This window comes from Lagopus muta, chromosome 3 (assembly GCF_023343835.1).
Source record: "Lagopus muta isolate bLagMut1 chromosome 3, bLagMut1 primary, whole genome shotgun sequence".
NCBI classification, from domain to species: domain Eukaryota; kingdom Metazoa; phylum Chordata; class Aves; order Galliformes; family Phasianidae; genus Lagopus; species Lagopus muta.
Genome location: NC_064435.1, coordinates 1 through 24570, shown reverse-complemented (window position 1 = coordinate 24570; position 24570 = coordinate 1). Strand labels below are relative to the sequence as shown.

At 54.2% G+C, this 24570-nt stretch overlaps 2 protein-coding genes across 8 annotated transcripts in view; both read right to left on the bottom strand.

Moving 5' to 3' along the window:
• Window positions 1–10485, bottom strand: part of MAPK15 (mitogen-activated protein kinase 15) — a 53409-nt gene extending 42924 nt beyond the window's left edge. For 3 of the 7 annotated variants that reach the window (XM_048940176.1, XM_048940177.1, XM_048940179.1), the window contains exons 1-3: window positions 10289–10485; window positions 4737–4835; window positions 4338–4367 (exon numbers count right to left, since the gene is read on the bottom strand). In XM_048940176.1, the coding sequence (XP_048796133.1) occupies window positions 4338–4367; window positions 4737–4835; window positions 10289–10444 (285 nt within the window). In that variant the 5' untranslated portion in view covers window positions 10445–10485. Of the gene's footprint in view, window positions 1–2779; window positions 2878–4337; window positions 4368–4736; window positions 4836–10288 lie in introns of those variants that run through there. The other 4 variants (XM_048940182.1, XM_048940180.1, XM_048940178.1 and 1 more) reach the window with 4 other exon arrangements.
• A 2857-nt stretch (window positions 10486–13342) lies between these two features.
• CCDC166 (coiled-coil domain containing 166) lies at window positions 13343–18986 on the bottom strand. The gene is made up of 2 exons (XM_048940214.1): window positions 18820–18986; window positions 13343–15234 (listed from the first exon to the last, which is right to left on the bottom strand). The coding sequence occupies exon 2, from the start codon at window positions 15201–15203 to the stop codon at window positions 14262–14264; it is 942 nt and encodes a 313-aa protein (XP_048796171.1). The 5' UTR covers window positions 15204–15234; window positions 18820–18986; the 3' UTR covers window positions 13343–14261.
• Window positions 18987–24570: the final 5584 nt, after the last annotated feature.

Sequence of the window (24570 nt, the reverse complement as noted above, 5' to 3'; positions counted from 1 at the left end):
CTGTGGATCCTTATGGATCCCCGTAGATCCCTATCGCACTCTATGGGTCCTTATGGCACCCTATGGGTCCCTATGGCACCCTATGGGTCCCTATGTAACCCTGTGGGTCCCTGTGGGTCCCTATGGGTCCCTATGGCACCCTGTGTATTCTTAGGACAGTCCATGAATCCTTATGGCACCCAAAGGTGACCTATGGATCCGCAGGGCCTTAAGGAAACCTATGCATCCTTAGCACAGCCTATGGATCCCTATGGCACCCTATGGATTCTTATGGCACTGCTATGGGTCCTTATGGCACCCTATGGATCCCTATGGCACTGCTGTGGGTCCCTATGGCACCCCATGGATCCCTGTGGCACCCTATGGGTCCTTATGGCACCCTATGGGTCCTTATGGCACCCTATGGATCCTTATGGCACTGCTGTGGGTCCCTATGGCACCCCATGGATCCCTGTGGCACCCTATTGGTCCTTATGGCACCCTATTGATCCTTATGGCACTGCTGTGGGTCCTTATGGCACTGCTGTGGGTCCCTATGGCACCCCATGGATCCCTGTGGCACCCTATGCATCCCTATGGCACCCTATGGGTCCTTATGGCACCCTATGGGTCCCTATGGCACCCTATGTGTTCTCTGGGCAGCCTGGGCTGCTGCTTGGTGACCCTGCACACAGCAGGGTGTTGGAACTCAGTGATCATCGTGGTCCTTTCCAACCCAGGCCTTTCTACGGTTCTGTGATTCCATCTTCCAGGTTCATAAACATTCTTGCCAAGTCCCCCTGAACGCCTTTATCTCTTCTCTAAGTATGAAAACCACTCAGCAAACACAGGAACTGTTTGACTTTGTGCAGACGTTTAAACATGAACACGAAAGCAATGACACCACGGCGCAGCCACAAAGCACTCCTTAGAATGCGGAAAGATTCAAATCTAGGACCAGAAATAAGAAAGTTGGATCTGTCCCACACGGCAGACCGAGTAACGAGCATCTGCAAGGACCACATTAATTAACAGCCATCCAGAACAGACCAAATTCAGGTTAAAGGCCCAGCGCCGTAGCGTCACAGAATGGCCTGGGTTGAAAAGGCCCACGATGCTCATCTGGTTCCAACCCCCTGCTGTGTGCAGGGTCATCAAACAGCCCAGAGAGTCCAAAGGGTGCCATAGGGGTCATAGAGAGCCATAGGGATCCATAGGGTGCCACAGGGACCCACAGCAATGCCATAGGGACCCATAGCAGTGCTATAGGGATCCATAGGGTGCCATAGGGACCCACAGCAGTGCCATACAGATCCCTAGGGTGCCACAGGGACCCATAGCAGTGCTATAGGGATACATAGGGTGCCACAGGGACCCATAGCAGTGCTATAGGGATGCATAGGTTGCCATAGGGACCCATAGCAATGCCATAGGGATCCATAGGGTGCCATAGGGACCCATAGCAGTGCTATAGGGATCCATAGGGTGCCATAGGGACCCATAGCAGTGCTATAGGGATCCATAGGGTGCCATAGCGATCCCGAGGGTGCCACAGGGACCCACAGCAATGCCATAGGGATGCATAGGGTGCCATAGGGTGCCACAGCAATGCCATAGGGATGCATAGGTTGCCATAGGGACCCATAGCAGTGCTACAGGCTCCCATAGGGTGCCATAGGGATCCACAGCAGTGCCATGGAGGCCCACAGCAGTGCTATACGGATCCCTAGGGTGCCACAGGGACCCACAGCAATGCCATAGGGATCCATAGGGTGCCATAGGGATCCACAGCAGTGCCATAGAGACCCACAGCAATGCCATAGGGATGCATAGGGTGCCACAGGATCCCACAGCAATGCCATAGGGATGCATAGGGTGCCATAGGGACCCATAGCAGTGCCATACAGATCCCTAGGGTGCCACAGGGACCCATAGCAGTGCTATAGGTTCCCATAGGGTGCCATAGGGACCAACAGCAGTACCATAGAGGCCCACAGTAGTGCCACAGGGATCCACAGCAGTGCCATAGAGGCCCACAGCAGTGCTATAGGATTCCCTAGGGTGCCACAGGGACCCATAGCAGTGCTATAGGGATGCATAGGGTGCCATAGGGACCCACAGCAGTGCTATAGGGATCCATAGGGTGCCATAGGGACCCACAGCAGTGCTATAGGGATCCCTAGGGTGCCACAGGGACCCATAGCAGTGCCACAGGGATCCACAGCAGTGCCATAGAGGCCCACAGCAGTGCTATACGGATCCCTAGGGTGCCACAGGGACCCACAGCAATGCCATAGGGATCCATAGGGTGCCACAGGGACCCATAGCAGTGCCATAGGGATCCATAGCAGTGCCATAGGGACCCATAGCAGTGCCATAGGGATCCATAGGGTGCCACAGGGACCCACAGCAAGGCGATAGGGATGCATAGGGTGCCATAGGGTGCCACAGCAATGCCATAGGGATGCACAGGTTGCCATAGGGACCGATAGCAGTGCTACAGGTCCCCATAGGGTGCCATAGGGATCCACAGCAGTGCCATAGGGATCCATAGGGTGCCATAGGGACCCACAGCAATGCCATAGGGATCCACAGCATTGCCATAGGGACCCACAGCAGTGCCACAGGAACCCACAGCAATGCCATAGGGATGCATAGGGTGCCATAGGGACCCACAGCAGCACCAGTTATCGAGCTGTAACCTCTGATTTTCTCCCTTCCGCTCGGTTTAAGCAGAGGGACGGAACCACGACCGGAGGCAAAGACCCGAAGCGGCTCCCCGCCCCCCCCATCCGCTCACCCCCTTTCCCAGCCGCTTCTTCATTTCGTACTTCCCCGCCACGGCCGCGTCCAGCTCCGCTTCACTCATTGCGGCGCCTCTCCGTCGCCGGGGAAACGGACGCGCCGCGCATGCGCACAGGGCGACACGGGATCGGCGGGAGCGCTCTGACGTCATCAAAGCGCGCGGTGCTGCAGTGCGCTTTGCTTTATTCTTTCCCTCTTTCCTTCTTTCCCCCCTCTTCCCTCCTTTCTGTTTCCTTTCTCTTCCCCCCTTTCTTCTCTTCTCTTCCCCCCCTTCCTTCCTTCCCTCCTTCCTTGTTGTTGTTTCTGCAGTAGATACTAAAAAGGGGGAATTGATCTGAAGAAGTAGAGCGCAACGTACTTGTATTTTGTAACTTGTCCTTGGGAATAGCTGATGTGAAAAAGTAGAAGTACCACCTATGTCAGTAACATGGAAATACAGCTGCTGAACTGTGTGATTAATTCTCGCTTGCAAAACTGCAATAGTCTTTAAATGTTCCAAATAGTGTAGGTATAGAATTATGGAACAGAAAGCATATCGTAGGGCCGTTCTGTTTGGATAGAATCACAGAATCACAGAATTGTAGGGGTTGGAAGGGAGCTGCAGAGCTCATGGAGTCCAACCCCCCTGCCAAAGCAGGTTCCCTACAGCAGGTCGCACAGGTCGGCATCCAGGCAGGTCTGGAACTTCTCCAGAGCAGGAGACTCCACCACCTCCCTAGGCAGCCTGTTCCAGTGCTCCGTCACCTCACTGTAAAGAAGTTCTTGTGCACATTGCTGCACAACTTCCTATGCTGCAGTTTCCGGCCGTTTCCCCTCGTCCTGTCTCCACTCCCCACTGAAAACAGTCCGGCCTCGCCATGCTGCCCCCCACACCTCAGATATTGACAGACCTGGATCAGCTCCCCTCTCAGCCTTCTTTTCTCCATGCTGAACAGACCCAGCTCACTCAGCCTTTCTCCATAGCAGAGATGCTCCAGGCCCCTCACCATCTTGCTGGCCCTCCGCTGGACTCTTCCCAAGAGCTCCCTGTCTGTTTTGTGCTGGGCAGCCCAGAACTGGACGCCGTGCTCCAGGTGAGGCCTCAGCAGGGCAGAGCAGAGGGGGAGGATCGCCTCCCTCGCCCTGCTGGCCACGCTCTGTGCAATGCAGCCCAGGATGCCATTGGCCCTCTTGGCCACAAGGGCACACTGCTGGCTCATGGCAACCTGTCGTCCACCAGGACACCCAGCTCCCTCTCCGCAGAGCTCCCCTCCAGCACCTCATCCCCCATCCTGTACCGCTGCATGCCATTCTTCCTCCCCAGATGCAAGACTCTACACTTGCTGTTGTCAAACCCCATCTGGTTTCTTCCTGCCCAGCTCTCAGCCTGTCCAGCTCTCTCTGAATGGCAGCACGGCCTTCAGCCAATCCTCCCAACTTGGTATCATCACAAACTTGCTGAGGGTGGCCATTATCCCCTCATCAAGGTCACTGATGAAGATGTTGAACAAGACCGGATGTGTGAACATCAGAGAGAACTGAAAAGCAAAGAGTATTGGGAAAATGGACCTTACCTGTAGGAACATAATCTCACGAAACGTTCTCTAGAAAGGAACAAAAAATCATTATCAATTAGCAGCAGGACAGAAGAGAGCATGGATTTCCTGTGGGAAAGGAAACCCCATTCTCATTTCTAAGGGAGAGGAAAGCTTCATATCATAGGCAGGCTTGGGGAAAAACAGTTGCTGTGTTAGGTGAGGATACGGGTGCTCTCCAGATTGAGATACTATAGGACATCATATCCTCCATCCAGGTAAGGTCAGCTTGGATCTCAGGAGGAATTCCTCTACAGAAGGGCTGTTCAGCACTGCCATGGCTGCCAGGGAGGCGGTTGGGTCACCATCCCTGGCTGTGTATCACAGCCATTGGATGTGGTGCTCAGGGCCACATCAATGTTATAAATGCTCTCTTACCTGAGCATCTGTTCTGTTCCTGAAAGCATCAAAAATCTTTTTGACTGCAACTATTTCTCCTGTCCTGCGATTAATTGCTTTCCATACAATGCCGTAAGCCTGCAGGGGGAAAGGACAGGTGAGTGGAACACTGCAGCATCCCAGCAGAATTCAGACCTATATGGTGACAAGACAAGGGGGAATGGCTTTAAAGTGAGCCAGGGGAGGTTTGGGTTGGATATGAGGAGGAAGATTTTGAGCCAGAGGGTGGTGAGGCACTGGCACAGGTTGCCCAAGGAGGCTGTGGATGCCCCATCCCTGCAGGCATTGGAGGCCAGGCTGGATGTGGCTCTGGGCAGCCTGGGCTGCTGGTTGGCGACCTGCACACAGCAGGGCTTGGAACCAGGTGAGCGCTGTGCTCCTGTGCAACCCAGGCCATTCTGTGATGATTCTATGATTATGGGTCCCTATGGCACCCTGTGGATCCTTATGGCACATTGTGGATCCCTATGGCACCCTATCAATCTCTATGGATCCCTATGGACCACTGTGGCTCACTATGGATCCTTATGGCACCCTGCAGATCCTTATGGCACCCTATGGGTCCCTATGGCACCCTATCAATCCCTGTGGCACCCTATCAATCTCTATGGCACCTTATGGATCACTGTGGCTCACTATGGATCCTTATGGCACCCTGTGGATCCCTATGGCACCCTATCAATCCCTAATGGCACCCTATGGATCACTGTGGCTCACTATGGATCCTTATGGCACCCTGTGGATCCCTATGGCACCCTATCAATCCCTATGGCACCCTATGGATCACTGTGGCTCACTATGGATCCTTATGGCACCCTGTGGATCCCTATGGCACCCTATCAATCCCTATGGCACCCTATGGATCACTGTGGCTCACTATGGATCCTTATGGCACCCTGTGGATCCCTATGGCACCCTATTAATCTGTATGGCACCCTATGGATCACTGTGGCTCACTATGGATCCTTATGGCACCCTGGGGATCCCTATGGCACCCTATCAATCTGTATGGCACCCCATGGATCACTGTGGCTCACTATGGATCCTTATGGCACCCTGTGGATCCCTATGGCACCCTATCAATCTCTATGGATCCCTATGGACCACTGTGGCTCACTATGGATCCTTATGGCACCCTGCAGATCCTTATGGCACCCTATGGATCCCTATGGCACCCTATCAATCCCTGTGGCACCCTATCAATCTCTATGGCACCTTATGGATCACTGTGGCTCACTATGGATCCTTATGGCACCCTGTGGATCCCTATGGCACCTTATTAATCTGTATGGCACCTTATGGATCACTGTGGCTCACTATGGATCCTTATGGCACCCTGTGGATCCCTATGGCACCCTATCAATCCCTATGGCACCCTATGGATCACTGTGGCTCACTATGGATCCTTATGGCACCCTGTGGATCCCTATGGCACCCTATGGGTCCCTATGGCACCCTGTGGATCGTTATGGATCCCTATGGCACCCCATGGGTCCCTATGGGTCCTTATAGCACCCTGTGGGTCCCTATGGGTCCCTATGGCACCCTATGGGTCCCTATGGTACCCTGTGGATCCCTATGGCACCCTGTCGGTTCTTATGGCACCCTGTGGATCCCTATGACACCCTGTGGATCCTTATAGCAGCCTGTGGATCCTTATGGCTCCCCGTAGATCCCTATGGGACTCTATGGGTCCTTATGGCACCCTATGTGTCCCTACGGCACCCTATGGGTCCCTATGGGTCCTTATGGCACCCTATGGGTCCCTATGGGTCCCTATAGCACCCTATGGGTCCTTATAGCACCTTGTGGATCCCTATGACACCCTGTGGATCCTTATAGCAGCCTGTGGATCCTTATGGCTCCCCGTAGATCCCTATGGCACTCTATGGGTCCTTATGGCACCCTATGTGTCCCTATGGCACCCTATGGGTCCCTATGGGTCCCTATAGCACCCTATGGGTCCCTATGGCACCCTATGGGTCCCTATGCGTCCTTACGGCACCCTGTGGGTCCCTATGGGTTCTTATAGCACCCTATGGGTCCCTACGGCACCCTATGGGTCCCTATGGGTCCTTATGGCACCCTGTGGGTCCCTATGGGTCCCTATGGCACCCTATGAATTCTTAGGGCAGTCCATGAATCCTTATGGCACCCAAAGGTGACCTATGGATCCGCAGGGCCTTAAGGAAACCTATGAATCCTTAGCACAGCCTATGGATCCCTATGGCAACCTATGGATTCTTATGGCAATGCTATGGGTCCTTATGGCACCGTATGGGTCCGTATGGCACTGCTGTGGGTCCCTATGGCACCCCATGGATCCCTGTGTCACCCTATGGGTCCTTATGGCACCCTATGGGTCCTTATGGCACTGCTGTGGGTCCTTATGGCACTGCTGTGGGTCCCTATGGCACCCCATGGGTCCCTGTGGCACCCTATTGATCCTTATGGCACCCTATTGATCCTTATGGCACTGCTGTGGGTCCTTATGGCACTGCTGTGGGTCCCGTCCCTATGGCACCCCATGGATCCCTGTGGCACCCTATGCATCCCTATGGCACCCTATGGGTCCTTATGGCACTGCTGTGGGTCCCTATGGCACCCTATGGGTCCCTATGGCACCCTATGGATCCTTATGGCACCCTATGGGTCCTTATGGCACCCTATGGATCCCTATGGCACCCTATGGGTCCCTATGGCACCCTATGGATCCTTATGGCACCCTATGGGTCCCTATGGCACCCTATGTGTTCTCTGGGCAGCCTGGGCTGCTGTTTGGTGACCCTGCACACAGCAGGCTGTTGGAACTCAGTGATCACCGTGGTCCTTTCCAACCCAGGCCCTTCTACGGTTCTGTGATTCCATCTTCCAGGTTCATAAACATTCTTGCCAAGTCCCCCTGAACGCCGTTATCTCTTCTCTAAGTATGAAAACCACTCAGCAAACACAGGAACTGTTTGACTTCGTGCAGACGTTTAAACATGAACACGAAAGCAATGACACCACGGCGCAGCCACAAAGCACTCCTTAGAATGCGGAAAGATTCCAATCTACGACCAGAAATAAGAAAGTTGGATCTGTCCCACACGGCAGACCGAGTAACGAGCATCTGCAAGGAGCACATTAATTAACAGCCATCCAGAACGGACCAAATTCAGGTTAAAGGCCCAGCGCCGTAGCGTCACAGAATGGCCTGGGTTGAAAAGGCCCACGATGCTCATCTGGTTCCAACCCCCTGCTGTGTGCAGGGTCATCAAACAGCAGACCAAGGTGCCCAGAGAGTCCAAAGGGTGCCATAAGGGTCATAGAGAGCCATAAGGATCCATAGGGTGCCATAAGGATCCATAGGGTGCCATAGGGGTCATAGAGAGCCATAGGGATCCATAGGGTGCCATAGGGATCCATAGAGTGCCATAAGGATCCATAGGTTGCCATACGGATCCATAGGGTGCCATACGGATCCATAGGGTGCCATAAGGACCGAGAGGAGTGCCATAGGGTCCATAAAGTGCCATAGCGATCCATAGCAGTGCTATAGGTTCCCATAGGGTGCCATAGGGACCCATAGCAGTGCCATACAGATCCCAAGGGTGCCACAGGAACCCATAGCAGTGCTATAGGTTCCCATAGGGTGCCACAGGGATCCACAGCAATGCCATAGGGATCCCTAGGGTGCCACAGGGACCCATAGCAATGCCATAGGGATCCATAGGTTGCCATAGGAACCCATAGCAGTGCTATAGGTTCCCATAGGGTGCCACAGGGACCCACAGCAATGCCATAGGGATCCCTAGGGTGCCACAGGGACCCACAGCAGTGCCATAGAGATCCATAGGGTGCCATAGGGACCCATAGCAGTGCTATAGGTTCCCTAGGGTGCCACAGGAACCCACAGCAGTGCCATAGGGATCCATAGGGTGCCGTAGGGACCCATAGCAGTGCCATAGGGATCCCTAGGGAGCCATAGGGACCCATAGCAGTGCTATAGGGATCCCTAGAGTGCCACAGGGACCCACAGCAATGCCATAGGGATGCATAGGGTGCCATAGGGATCCATAGCAGTGCTATAGGGATCCATAGGGTGCTATAGGGACCCATAGCAGTGCTATAGGGATCCATAGGGTGCCATAGGGACCCACAGCAGTGCTATACGGATCCATAGGGTGCCATAGGGACCTACAGCAGTGCCATAAGAATCCATAGAGTGCCATAGAGACCCACAGCAGTGCTATACGGATCCCTACAGTGCCACAGGGACCCACAGCAATGCCATAGGGATCCATAGGGTGCCATAGGGACCCATAGCAGTGCTATAGGGATCCATAGGGACCCACAGCAGTGCTATACGGATCCATAGGGTGCCATAGGGACCCATAGCAGTGCCATAGGGATCCACAGCAGTGCCATAAGAATCCATAGAGTGCCATAGAGACCCACAGCAGTGCTATACGGATCCCTACAGTGCCACAGGGACCCACAGCAATGCCATAGGGATGCATAGGGTGCCATAGGGACCCATAGCAGTGCCATACAGATCCCTAGGGTGCCACAGGGACAGATAGCAGTGCTATAGGTTCCCCTAGGGTGCCATAGGGACCAACAGCAGTACCATAGAGGCCCACAGTAGTGCCATAGGGACCCACAGCAGTGCCATAGAAGCCCACAGCAGTGCTATACGGATCCCTGGGGTGCCACAGGGACCCACAGCAATGCCATAGGGATCCATAGGGTGCCATAGGGACCCATAGCAGTGCCATAGGGATCCACAGCAGTGCCATAGAGGCCCACAGCAGTGCTATATGGATCCCTAGGGTGCCACAGGGATCCACAACAATGCCATAGGGATCCATAGGGTGCCATAGGGACCCATAGCAGTGCTATAGGGATCCATAGGGTGCCATAGGGACCCATAGCAGTGCTATAGGGATCCATAGGGTGCCATAGGGACCCACAGCACAGCTGTACGGATCCATAGGGTGCCATAGGGACCCACAGCAGTGCTGTACGGATCCACAGCAGTGCCATAGGGATCCATAGGTTGCCATAGGGACCCATAGCAGTGCTATAGGGATCCATAGGGTGCCATAGGGACCCATAGCAGTGCTATAGGGATCCCTAGGGTGCCACAGGGACCCACAGCAGTGCTATAGGGATCCCTAGGGTGCCACAGGGACCCATAGCAGTGCTATAGGTTCCCATAGGGTGCCATAGGGACCAACAGCAGTGCTATAGGGATCCATAGGCTGCATAGGGACCCACAGCATTGCCATAGGGATCCATAGGCTGCATAGGGACCCACAGCAATGCCATAGGGATCCACAGCGTTGCCATAGGGACCCACAGCAGTGCCACAGGAACCCACAGCAATGCCATAGGGATGCATAGGGTGCCATAGGGACCCACAGCAGCACCAGTTATCGAGCTGTAACCTCTGATTTTCTCCCTTCCGCTCGGTTTAAGCAGAGGGACGGAACCACGACCGGAGGCAAAGACCCGAAGCGGCTCCCCGCCCCCCCCCATCCGCTCACCCCCTTTCCCAGCCGCTTCTTCATTTCGTACTTCCCCGCCACGGCCGCGTCCAGCTCCGCTTCACTCATTGCGGCGCCTCTCCGTCGCCGGGGGAACGGACGCGCCGCGCATGCGCACAGGGCGACACGGGATCGGCGGGAGCGCTCTGACGTCATCAAAGCGCGCGGTGCTGCAGTGCGCTTTGCTTTATTCTTTCCCTCTTTCCTTCTTTCCCCCCTCTTCCCTCCTTTCTGTTTCCTTTCTCTTCCCCCCTTTCTTCTCTTCTCTTCCCCCCCTTCCTTCCTTCCCTCCTTCCTTGTTGTTTCTGCATTAGATACTAAAAAGGGGGAATTGATCTGAAGAAGCAGAGCGCAACGTACTTGTATTTCGTAACTTGTCCTTGGGAATAGCTGATGTGAAAAAGTAGAAGTACCATCTATGTCAGTAACATGGAAATACAGTTGCTGAACTGTGTGATTAATTCTCGCTTGCAAAACTGCAATAGTCTTTACATGTTCCAAATAGTGTAGGTATAGAATTATGGAACAGAAAGCATATCGTAGGGCCGTTCTGTTTGGATAGAATCACAGAATGACAGCATTGTAGGGGTTGGAAGGGAGCTGCAGAGCTCATGGAGTCCAACCCCCTGCCAAAGCAGGTTCCCTACAGCAGGTCGCACAGGTCGGCATCCAGGCAGGTCTGGAACATCTGCAGAGCAGGAGACTCCACCACCTCCCTGGGCAGCCTGTTCCAGCGCTCCGTCACCTCACTGTAAAGAAGTTCTTGCGCACATTGCTGCACAACTTCCTATGCTGCAGTTTCCGGCCGTTTCCCCTCGTCCTGTCTCCACTCCCCACTGAAAAGAGTCCGGCCTCGCCATTCTGCCCCCCACACCTCAGATATTGACAGACCTGGATCAGCTCCCCTCTCAGCCTTCTTTTCTCCATGCTGAACAGACCCAGCTCACTCAGCCTTTCTCCATAGCAGAGATGCTCCAGGCCCCTCACCATCTTGCTGGCCCTCCGCTGGACTCTTCCCAAGAGCTCCCTGTCTGTTTTGTGCTGGGCAGCCCAGAACTGGACGCCGTGCTCCAGGTGAGGCCTCAGCAGGGCAGAGCAGAGGGGGAGGATCGCCTCCCTCGCCCTGCTGGCCACGCTCTGTGCAATGCAGCCCAGGATGCCATTGGCCCTCTTGGCCACAAGGGCACACTGCTGGCTCATGGCAACCTGTCGTCCACCAGGACACCCAGCTCCCTCTCCGCAGAGCTCCCCTCCAGCAGCTCATCCCCTATCCTGTACCGCTGCATGCAATTCTTCCTCCCCAGATGCAAGACTCCACACTTGCTGTTGTTAAACCTCATCTGGTTTCTTCCTGCCCAGCTCTCAGCCTGTCCAGCTCTCGCTGAATGGCAGCACGGCCTTCAGCCAATCCTCCCAACTTGGTATCATCACAAACTTGCTGAGGGTGGCCATTATCCCCTCACCAAGGTCATTGATGAAGATGTTGAACAAGGACCCAGCACCAACCCCTGGGGGACATCACTGCTTACAGGCCTCCAACCGGACTCTGCACCACCAACAACGACCCTCTGTGCTCTGCCACTCAGCCAGTTCTCAACCCACCTCACTGTCCACTCATCCATCCCACACTTCCTCAGCTTTGTTATAAGGACGTCATGGGGGACAGCATCAAATGCCTTGCTGAAATCAAGGTAGACTACATCCACTGCTCTCCCCCCATCCACCCAGCCAGAGACAACATCATAGAAGGCCACCAGGTTGGTCAAGCACGACCTCCCCCTTGTGAACCCGTGCTGACTACTCCTGATCACCTCCTCTTCTTCCAGTTGTCTGGAGATGACATCCAGTACAAGCTGTTCCATCCATTGAAGGATCAGCAAGTTTGCTGCTGACACGGAGCTGAGTGGTGTGGCTGACAGAGTGGAAGGAAGGGACGCCATTCAGAGGGACCTTGGCAGACCTGAAAGGTGGGATCAGATGAGGTTCAACACAGCAAAGTGCAAGGTTAGGGTTTAGGGTTAGGGTTAGGGTTAGGGTTTAGGGTTAGGGTTAGGGTTAGGGTTTAGGGTTAGGGTTAGGGTTAGGGTTAGGGTTAGGGTTAGGGTTAGGGTTAGGGTAGGGTTAGGGTTAGGGTTAGGGTTAGGGTAAGGGTTAGGGTTAGGGTTAGGGTTAGGGTTAGGGTTAGGGTTAGGGTTAGGGTTAGGGTTAGGGGTTAGGGGTTAGGGTTAGGGTTAGGGTTAGGGTTAGGGTTAGGGTTAGGGTTAGGGTTAGGGTTAGGGTTAGGGTTAGGGTTAGGGTTAGGGTTAGGGTTAGGGTTAGGTTAGGGTTAGGGTTAGGGTTAGGGGTTAGGGTTAGGGTTAGGGGTTAGGGTTAGGGTTAGGGTTAGGGTTAGGGTTAGGGTTAGGGGTTAGGGGTTAGGGTTAGGGTTAGGGTTAGGGTTAGGGTAAGGGTTAGGTTAGGGTTAGGGTTAGGGTTAGGGTTAGGGTTAGGGTTAGGGTTAGGGTTAGGGTTAGGTTAGGGTTAGGGTTAGGGTTAGGGGTTAGGGTTAGGGTTAGGGGTTAGGGTTAGGGTTAGGGTTAGGGTTAGGGTTAGGGTTAGGGGTTAGGGGTTAGGGTTAGGGTTAGGGTTAGGGTTAGGGTTAGGGTTTAGGGTTAGGGTTAGGGTTAGGGTTAGGGTTAGGGTTTAGGGTTAGGGTTAGGGTTAGGGTTAGGGCTAGGGTTAGGGTAGGGTTAGGGTTAGGGTTAGGGTTAGGGTTAGGGTTAGGGTTAGGGTTAGGGTTAGGGTTAGGGTTAGGGTTAGGGTAGGGTTAGGGTTAGGGTAGGGTTAGGGTTAGGGTTAGGGTTAGGGTTTAGGGTTTAGGGTTAGGGTTAGGGTTAGGGTTAGGGTTAGGGTTAGGGTAGGGTTAGGGTTAGGGTTAGGGTTAGGGTTAGGGTTAGGGTAGGGTTAGGGTTAGGGTAGGGTTAGGGTTAGGGTTAGGGGTAGGGTAGGGTTAGGGTAGGGTTAGGGTTAGGGTTTAGGGTTAGGGTTAGGGTTAGGGTTAGGGTTAGGGTTAGGGTTAGGGTTAGGGTTAGGGTTAGGGTTAGGGTTAGGGTTAGGGTAGGGTTAGGGTTAGGGTAGGGTTAGGGTTAGGGTTAGGGTTAGGGTTAGGGTTAGGGTTAGGGTTAGGGTTAGGGTTAGGGTTAGGGTTAGGGTTAGGGTTAGGGTTAGGGTTAGGGTTAGGAATACCAAGCGTTTATACAGACTGGAAAGAGCAGTGCTTGAGAGCAGCCCTGCGGAGAAGGACCTGGGGGTCCTGGTGGGTGAAAAGCTTAACGTGAGGCAGCAGTGTGCATTGCAGCTCAGAAAGCAAATGGGATCCTGGGCTCCATCAGTGGCCAGCAGGGACAGGAGGTGATCGTCCCCCTCTGCTCTGCTCCTGTGAGGCCCCGTCTGCAGCACTGCGTCCAGGGCTGGAGCCCAGCACAAGATGGACAGGGAGCTGTGGGAGAGGAGGCAGGGAGGGAGCTGGAGGTTGGATGTCAGGGGAAGTTCTGTGCTGTGAGAGCGGTGAGGGGCTGCAACAGCTGCCCAGAGAGGCTGTGATGCCCCGTCCATCCCTGGAGGTGTTCAAGGCCAGGTTGGATGGGGCCCTGGGCAGCCTGGGCTGCTGTGAAATGGGGAGGTTGGTGGCCCTGCTGTGGTTGGGGTTGGAGCTCCTTGATCCTTGGGGTCCCTTCCAACCTGGGCCTTTCTGTGTCTCTGTGATGTCATTGTTGATGAGATAAATAAAACCCAGAGGTTTCAGCTTGAAAGGCGAATGACACAACAGGCTGCTGTTGTCAGTAAATACAGTGTGAGCTGTGTCAGTGGCTCCTTTCATCCACACACACAACACTCAGCTGCCCTCATCGCTTTGCAGCCTTCAGTGACCCAACTGCCTGCAACAGCCACTGGTGTCCAGCGAGATCTGGTGACGCAGCATCAGCGGTGAGGCTCAGACAAGTGTTTCTCTAGGCTCATATCCGCCTCCAAAAGGGCCGTGAGAGCTGCAGGTTGCCTCCAGCCGCTGCAGCCTGCGCCGTGCCACGTCCTGGGTGCACCACTGCTCCCGAAGCAGCTGCTGCTGCTGCTCCCTCAGCTCAGCTTGGATTTCCTTGAGGACCTTGGAGCATCGGATGAGCGCGAGCAATTCCTGGCGCAGGCGCCGGTTCTCAGCTTTCACTTGCTCGATGTGCTGGATTAAGGAGCGCATTGCTGCTTCTTCTGCTCTCCTGCTGAGCAGCAGGATCTTCTGACGGGAGTCCTCCTCGCGACCCGCTTTGGCCTGCAGAAACCGGCTCTTGATTTGGCGCATCTCTTCCGAATGATGGATCTTCGTCACCAGCAGTTCCTTCTCCAGCTCTTCCATCTTCCTCGTCTGTTCCAACTGCAGCTCTTTGAAAGGCTGCAGGTCTTCAACCTCACTGTTCAGAAGGGCGTACTTCGCCTCCACCTCCGTCAGGCGGCTCCTGGCCTCCTCTTCTCGTTCTGCGTACCGTGAGACGAGCTTCTCTTTCTGCTGCCGGACCTGAGACAGATGGGTTGCATTCTGCTCGTTTAACGTTATTATCAGGTTCTGACACTTCTGCCCGTGTTTCGACAGGTAGGAGAGATAAATGTTGCTCTCTTGCCGATTCCGTTTGGCTTCCTCTTCCAGGAATCTGTTCTCCCATAGGAAGCGCTGCACTCTGCCCATGTACGTCTTCATGTGCTCAGAAAGAATCTCAGACTCCTTCTGCAGGTACGAATTCCTCTCTCTGACCACTGTTTCCATGGCACTTTTGGATGTATCTCCATTTCTGCTCCTTCGCAGTTCTTCCTTATTTCCTGCCCTTACTTCCTTGTTTTTCCCAGCACCAACGCTGTCTCGTTGACTCTGTTTCGCCTTGGATGCCATATTCCACACTGGGACATCAGTCTTTGGCAAACTGCAATGGAATGAAAGATGATACGTTTTTATTAAGCTCTTGTATCGCGCACACGAACGTGACTTTTTCCCCCAGTCGTGCCATTTTGTGTCCTTTTGATTTCAGCTGGTGTGTCCAGCCACGCTTCCCAGCTTTGCATCATCAGATAAGTTGCTGATGGTGGAATCTGTCCCTTCGTCCAGCTTGTGGACGTTGAACAAGACCTGATCCAGCACCAAGAATTGCAGAAAGGTTGGGTTGGGTTGGGTTGGAAGGGACCCCAAGGGTGATGAAGCTCCAACCTCCCACCACCAACGGGTTGGGTTGGGTTGGGTTGGGTTGGAAGGGACCCCAAGGGTGATGAAGCTCCAACCTCCCACCACCAACGGGTTGGGTTGGGTTGGGTTGGGTTGGAAGGGACCCCAAGGGTGATGAAGCTCCAACCTCCCACCACCAACCTCCCCATTTCACAGCAGCCCAGGCTGCCCAGGGCCCCATCCAACCTGGCCTTGAACACCTCCAGGGATGGACGGGGCATCACAGCCTCTCTGGGCAGCAGTTCCAGCCCCTCACTGCTCTCATAGCACAGAACTTAACACTGCTGGTTACAGGCATCCAACCAGGACTGTTCAGCTGATCACCACCCCCTGAGCTCTGCCACTCAGCCGGTTCTCAGTCCACCTCACCATCCACGCATCTGTCCTGCGCTTCTTAAGTTCCATAACCAGCACGTTGTGGGAGATGATGGTGTCAAACACCTTGCTGAAGTCAAGTGACACCCATTGCTCTCCCTCCATCCACCCAGCCAGCAGTGATATCACTGAGGGCTCCTCGAGCACGGTTTCCCCTTGGTAAACCCACATTAACTGCACCCGATAACCTTCTTCTCCTCCAGTTGCTTGGAACAGCATCCAGAGCAAACTGTTCCATCTGTCACCTTTCCAGGGACAGAGGTGAGGCTGACCTGCCTGTAGTTTCCCAGGTCCTCCATGCCAGGAGTGACACGGCCTTTCCTCCGGCTTCAGGCACCTCTCCCATTCACCAACACCTTTCAGAGAGGACAGACAGCGGCCCAGCAGTCGCCTCCTCCAGCTCCCTCAGCACACATGAGGGCATCCCACGGGGGCCCATGGATGTGTGCGTGTCCATTATGGCTGGATGCTCTCCGACCATCTCCTCCTCATCCCTAGGGAAGCCTTGTGTTCACAGAATGACAGAATTGTAGGGGTTGGAAGGGAGCTGCAGAGATCATGGAGTCCAACCCCCTGCCAAAGCAGGTTCCCTACAGCAGGTCGCACAGGTCGGCATCCAGGCAGGTCTGGAACATCTGCAGAGCAGGAGACTCCACCACCTCCATGGGCAGCAGTGAACAGTGGGACCCATAGAGACACGTTGGGACCCATAGAGACACATTGGGACCCATAGAGAGACGTTGGGACCCATAGAGACACGTTGGGACCCATAGAGACACATTGGGACCCATAGAGACACAATGGGACCCATAGAGACACGTTGGGACCCATAGAGACAAGTTGGGACCCATAGAGACACACTGGGACCCATAGGGACACGTTGGGACCCATAGAGACATGTTGGGACCCATAGAGACACATTGGGACCCATAGAGACACGTTGGGACCCATAGAGAAACATTGGGACCCATAGAGACACGTTGGGACCCATAGAGACATGTAGGGACCCATAGAGACACACTGGGACCCATAGAGACACAATGGGACCCATAGAGACACGTTGGGACCCATAGAGACACGTTGGGACCCATAGAGACACATTGGGACCCATAGAGACACGTTGGGACCCATAGAGACACAATGGGACCCATAGAGACACGTTGGGACCCATAGAGACACAATGGGACCCATAGAGACACACTGGGACCCATAGAGACACAATGGGACCCATAGAGACACATTGGGACCCATAGAGACACGTTGGGACCCATAGAGACACGTTGGGACCCATAGACACATTGGGACCCATAGAGACACGTTGGGACCCATAGAGACACACTGGGACCAATTGGGACCCATAGAGACACATTGGGACCCATTGGGACCCACAGAGACACATTGGGACCCATAGAGACACGTTGGGACCCATAGAGACACGTTGGGACCCATAGAGACACACTGGGACCCATAGAGACACATTGGGACCCATAGAGACTCTTCCCAAATGGAATAATGGCATGCAGCAGTACAGGATGGGGGATGAGGTGCTGGAGGGGAGCTCTGCGGAGAGGGAGCTGGGTGTCCTGGTGGACGACAGGTTGCCATGAGCCAGCAGTGTGCCCTTGTGGCCAAGAGGGCCAATGGCATCCTGGGCTGCATTGCACAGAGCGTGGCCAGCAGGGCGAGGGAGGCGATCCTCCCCCTCTGCTCTGCCCTGCTGAGGCCTCACCTGGAGCACGGCGTCCAGTTCTGGGCTGCCCAGCACAAAACAGACAGGGAGCTCTTGGGAAGAGTCCAGCGGAGGGCCAGCAAGATGGTGAGCAGAGGCCGACCCCCAGCTCCCTGCAGCCTGCCTTCAGCAGCCATAGAGAGCAGTGAGCTCTGCCCTGAGCTCCTCTTCTCCAGGCTGAACATTCCCAGCTCCTTCAGCCTCTCCTCACCAGCCCTGTGCTCCAGACCCCTCACCATTTCGTTGCCCTTCTTTGAACACGTTCCAGGCCCTCCATGTCTTTCCTGCAGTGAGGGGCCCAAAACTGGACACAGCACTCGAGGTGCGGCCTCACCAGTGCTGAATACAGGGGAACCATCACCTCTCTGCTCCTGCTGGCCATTTCTGATGCAGGCCAGGCTGCCATTGCCCTTCCTGGCCACCTGGGCACACTGCTGGCTCCTGTTCAGCCCAGCATCCATCCATACCCCCAGCTCCATTTCCTCTACGCCGTCCTCCAGCCACACCGCCCCAAGCCTGCAGCGTCGCCTGGGGTTGTTGTAGCCCAAGTGCAGGACCCGGCATTTGGCCTTGTTGAACCTCATCCCATTGGCTCCAGCCCAGCTCTCCAGCCTGTCCAGATCCCTCTGTAGGGCCTCGCCACCCCCAGGCAGATCCACACTTCCAGCCCATTTGGTGCCATCTGCGAATGCACCGAGGCTGCACTCGATGCCCTCATCCAGGCCATCAATACAGATATTGAAGAGCACAGGCCCAGCACCGAGCCCTGCGGAACACCGCTCACGACCGGTCGCCAGCTGGATTTGACTCCATTCACCACCACTCTCTGTGCCCGGCCCTCCAGCCAGCTCCTCACCCAGCCCACAGTGCAGCCATCCAAGCCTCTGGCTGCCAGCTTCTGCAGCTGTGGCAGACAGTGCCAAAGGCTTTGCTGAAGTCTAGGCAGAGCACATCAACAGCCTTTCCCTCATCCACCAGATGGCTCACCGGATCATAGAAGGAGATCAGGTTGGTCAAACAGGACCTGCCCTTCATGAACCCATGCTGCTAGGCCTGATCCCCCGGTTTTATGGGAGAGAAAACCACAGAGCCCCACAAACGTCAGAGAAATGCCTGAATCCGCACTGAAAATGGCTGAAGTTGGTACTGCACAAAACATCTCAGTAACAGATCCCAAACACCAACCTTTCCTGCTGCTGTGATCTTCACAGCCTCTCCATGCAGAGCCTTCTGGCTGTTCCTGGCTCGCTGGGCAGCGTTTGCTCAGAGCTCTGAGCTGTTTGTTGTGTGTCCATGGTGATGAAATGCTGTGCTGTCACAAGAGCTGCTGCCCACGGAGGTTCTCAGAGCCATTTCTGTTCATTGCTGCATGGTGAGGCCTGATTCTGACGCTCCTCCTTACCTACAGGGCTCAATTTAAGCAGAAACACGAGGGCAGTTTGGCTTATAAAAATGGCTGCTTACACAAACGGCTTCTGCTACCTATTAGGATTTGCTGTAGGAAAAGTTGTGTCTTCAGCCACGTTCCTGCTTAAGAATCAGGTGCCAGCTTTCATTCACCACGGCCTGCAGCACAGCACAGGGCTGCCATAGGGACACATGGGGACTCCATAGGGACACTGGGGACTCCATAGGGACACATGAGGATGCCATAGGGACACATGGGGACTCCATAGGGACACTCTGGACGCCATAGGGACACATGGGGACTCCATAGGGACACATGGGGATGCCATAGGGACACATGGGGACTCCATAAAAACACATGAGGATGCCATAGGGACACATGGGAACTCCATAGGGACACTGGGGACTCATAGGGACACTGGGGACGCCATAGGGACACTTGGGGACTCCATAGGGACACATGGGGACGCCATAGGGACACATGGGGACAAATAGGGACACGTGGGGACGCCATAGGGACACATGGGGACTCCATAGGGACACATGGGGATGCCATAGGGACATATGGGGACTCCATAGGGACACATGGGGACACCATAGGGACACTGGGGACGCCATAGGGACACATGGGGACTCCATAGGGACACAGGAGGATGCCATAGGGACACATGGGGATGCCATAGGGACACTGGGGACTCCATAGGGACACATGGGGACTGCATAGGGACACATGGGGACTCCATAGGGACACATGGGGATGCCATAGTGACACATGGGGACTCCATAGGGACACATGGGGATGCCATAGGGACACATGGGGACTCCATAGGGACACATGGGGACTCATAGGGACACATGAGGATGCCATAGGGACACATGGGGACTCCATAGGGACACTGGGGACCCCATAGGGACACATGGGGACACCATAGGGACACATGGGGACGCCATAGGGACACATGGGGACGCCATTGGGACACATGAGGATGCCATAGGGACACATGGGGACTCATAGGGACACATGGGGACGCCATAGGGACACATGGGGACTCCATAGGGACACATGGGGACGCCATAGGGACATATGGGGACTCCATAGGGACACATGGGGACTCATAGGGACACATGGGGACGCCATAGGGACACATGGGGACTCCACAGGGACACATGGGGACTCATAGGGACACATGAGGATGCCATAGGGACACATGGGGACTCATAGGGACACATGGGGACTTCATAGGGACACTGGGGATGCCATAGGGACACTGGGGACGCCATAGGGACACATGGGGACTCCATAGGGACACTGGGGATGCCATAGGGACACACGGGGATGCCATAGGGACACATGGGGATGCATAGGGACACATGGGGACACCATAGGGACACTGGGGATGCCATAGGGACACATGGGGACTCCATAGGGACACATGAGATGCCATAGGGACACATGGGGATGCCATAGGGACACATGGGGACGGCATAGGGACACATGGGGACTCCATAGGGACACATTGGGATGCCATAGGGACACATGGGGACGCCATAGGGACACTGGGGAATCCATAGCGACGCATTGGGATGCCATAGGGACACATGGGGACGCCATAGGGATACATGGGGACGCCATAGGGACACATGGGGACTCCATAGGGACGCTGGGGATGCCATAGGGACACATGGGGATGCCATAGGGACACATGGGGACGCCATAGGGACACATGGGGATGCCATAGGGACACATGGGGATGTCATAGGGACACATGGGGACGCCATAGGGACACATGGGGATGCCATAGGGACACTGGGGACGCCATAGGGACACATGGGGATGCCATAGGGACACTGGGGACTGCATGGGGACACATGGGGACTCCATAGGGACACATGGGGATGTCATAGGGACACATTGGGATGCCATAGGGACACATGGGGATGTCATAGGGACACATGAGGATGCCATAGGGACACATGGGGACGCCATAGGGACACATGGGGACTGCATAGGGACACATGAGGATGCCATAGGGACACATGGGGACGCCATAGGGGACACATGGGGACTGCATAGGGACACATGGGGATGCCATAGGGACACATGGGGATGCATAGGGACACATGGGGACTCCATAGGGACACATGGGGACTGCATAGGGACACATGGGGATGCATAGGGACACATGGGGATGCATAGGGACACATGGGGACTGCATAGGGACACTGGGGACGCCATAGGGACACATGAGATGCCATAGGGACACTGGGGGACGCCATAGGGACACATGCGGACTCCAGGAATTGGGAACTGGAGGCTGAAAAAAGTGCTCGCGCGCCCTCTGGTGGCAGAAAGGGGAACTGCAACGGACTGGGCTTCACCGCTGGGATGTTCGGTGAATGGGATGGAGGGGAGGGGGCAAAGAAATGGATCCGCAGGGTGCCATAAGGATCCAAAGTGATCCATAGGGTGCCATAAGGATCCATAGGGTGCCATAAGGATCCACAGTGATCCATAGGGTGCCATAAGGATCCACAGTGAGCCACAGTGATCCATAGGGTGCCATAAGGATCCACAGTGAGCCACAGTGATCCATAGGGTGCCATAGGGATCCATAGTGAGCCACAGTGATCCATAGGGTGCCATAAGGATCCACAGTGATCCATAGGGTGCCATAAGGATCCATAATGAGCCAGAGTGATCCATAAGGGTGCCATAAGGATCCACAGTGAGCCACAGTGATCCATAGGGTGCCATAAGGATCCACAGTGAGCCACAGTGATCCATAGGGGTGCCATAAGGATCCACAGTGAGCCAGAGTGATCCCTAGGGTGCCATAGAGATTGATAGGGTGCCATAGGGATCCTCAGGGTGCCATAAGGATCCACAGTGAGCCACAGTAATCCATAGGGTGCCATAAGGATCCATAGTGAGCCAGAGTGATCCATAGGGTGCCATAGGGACTGATAGGGTGCCATAAGGATCCACAGTGATCCATAGGGTGCCATAAGGATCCACAGTGAGCCACAGTGATCCATAGGGTGCAATAGGGATCCATAGTGAGCCACAGTGATCCATAGGGTGCCATAAGGATCCACAGTGATCCATAGGGTGCCATAAGGATCCACAGTGAGCCACAGTGAACCATGGGGTGCCATGAGGATCCACAGTGAGCCACAGTGATCCATAGGGTGCCATAAGGATCCATTGTGAGCCACAGTGATCCATAGGGTGCCATAAGGATCCACAATGAGCCATCGGGTGCCATAAGGATCCACAGTGAGCCATAGGGTGCCATAAGAATCCATAGGGTGCCATAAGGATCCACAGTGAGCCACAGTGATCATAGGGTGCCATAAGGATCCACAGCGAGCCACAGTGATCCATAGGGTGCCATAAGGATCCATAATGAGCCACAGTGATCCATAGGGTGCCATAAGGATCCACAGTGAGGCACAGAGATCCATAGGGTGCCATAAGGATCCATAGTGAGCCACAGTGATCCATAGGGTGCCATAAGGATCCATAATGAGCCAGAGTGATCCATAGGGTGCCATAAGGATCCACAGTGAGCCACAGTGATCCATAGGGTGCCATAAGGATCCACAGTGAGCCACAGTGATCCATAGGGTGCCATAAGGATCCACAGTGAGCCAGAGTGATCCCTAGGGTGCCATAGAGATTGATAGGGTGCCATAGGGATCCTCAGGGTGCCATAAGGATCCACAGTGAGCCACAGTAATCCATAGGGTGCCATAAGGATCCATAGTGAGCCAGAGTGATCCATAGGGTGCCATAGGGACTGATAGGGTGCCATAAGGATCCACAGTGATCCATAGGGTGCCATAGGGATCCATAGTGAGCCACAGTGATCCATAGGTTGCCATAAGGATCCACAGTGATCCATAGGGTGCCATAAGGATCCACAGTGAGCCACAGTGAACCATGGGGTGCCATGAGGATCCACAGTGAGCCACAGTGATCCATAGGGTGCCATAAGGATCCACAATGAGCCATTGGGTGCCATAAGGATCCACAGTGAGCCCTAGGGTGCCATATGAATCCATAGGGTGCCATAAGGATCCACAGTGAGCCACAGTGATCCATAGGGTGCCACTGAGATCCACAGTGAGCCACAGTGATCCATAGGGTGCCATAAGGATCCACAGCGAGCCACAGTGATCCATAGGGTGCCATAAGGATCCATAATGAGCCACAGTGATCCATAGGGTGCCATAAGGATCCACAGTGAGGCACAGAGATCCATAGGGTGCCATAAGGATCCATAGTGAGCCACAGTGATCCATAGGGTGCCACAGGGATTGATGGGGAGCCATAGGGATCCCTAGGGTGCTATAAGGGATCCATAGCGAGCCACAGTGATCCATAGGGTGCCATAGGGATCCGCAGGGTGCCATAGGGATCCACAGTGAGCTACATTGATCCATAGGGTGCCATAGAGATTGATAGGGTGCCATAGGGATCTGGCCATAGGGATCCACAGTGAGCCATTCCCCTCCTGTTTATCTGCTCCCTCCAAGCACTGAACGTTACTTAAGAAAACCCAGACACGCACGCATTTAAAAATAAATAAATTTTTATATGTAGACATAATTTTTATTTTATTTTATTTTATTTTATTTTATTTTATTTTATTTTATTTTTTATTTTATTTTATTTTATTTTATTTTATTTTATTTTATTTTATTTTATTTTATTTTATTTTATCTTATCTTATCTTATTTTATTTTATTTTTTATTTTATTTTATTTTATTTTATTTTATTTTATTTTATTTTATTTTATTTTATTTTTATTTTATTTTATTTTATTTTATTTTATTTTATTTTATTTTATTTTATTTTATTTTATTTTATTTGTTCTGATTTTGGATGCTGATCGCACAGCGCAGGGCGGCCTCTCCAGGAATTGGGAACTGGAGGCTGAAAAAGGTGCTCGCGCGCCCTCTGGTGGCAGAAAGCGGAACTGCAACGGACGGGGAGGTTCAGTGAATTGAATGGGGAGGGGGGGAAATGGGGGATGGGACGGAGATGAGGAATGGGACAGAAATGGGGGTGGGACAGAAATGGGGGTGGGACAGAAATGGGGGGTGGGACAGAAATGGGGGTGGGACGGAGATGAAGAATGGGACAGAAATGGGGGTGGGACAGAAATGGGGGTGGGGACAGAAATGGGGGTGGGACAGAAATGGGGGTGGGACAGAAATGGGGGGTGGGACAGAAATGGGGGAGGGGACAGAAATGGGGGTGGGACAGAAATGGGGGTGGGACAGAAATGGGGGTGGGACAGGAGTGAGGAATGGGGCAGAGGTGAGGCAAACTGCGGATGCTCCTCATTGAAGATGCCGACCTTGCAGCCCCGCTGCTGCAGTGTTTGAGCGCCCCCTTGCGGCCACGCGGTGCCACACGGGGCTGTGGGCCACAGCGCCTCCAGGCTGGGGGCGTCCCCACACCTCAGCCCGGATCCACATCACTGCCCACCCAAATCCCACCCAGATCCCCCCCCACATCC

What these genes read in the sequence shown, in the direction of transcription:
- CCDC166 (XM_048940214.1), bottom strand. Translation starts at nt 15,203, where the DNA reads ATGGCATCCAAGGCGAAACAGAGTCAACGAGACAGCGTTGGTGCTGGG.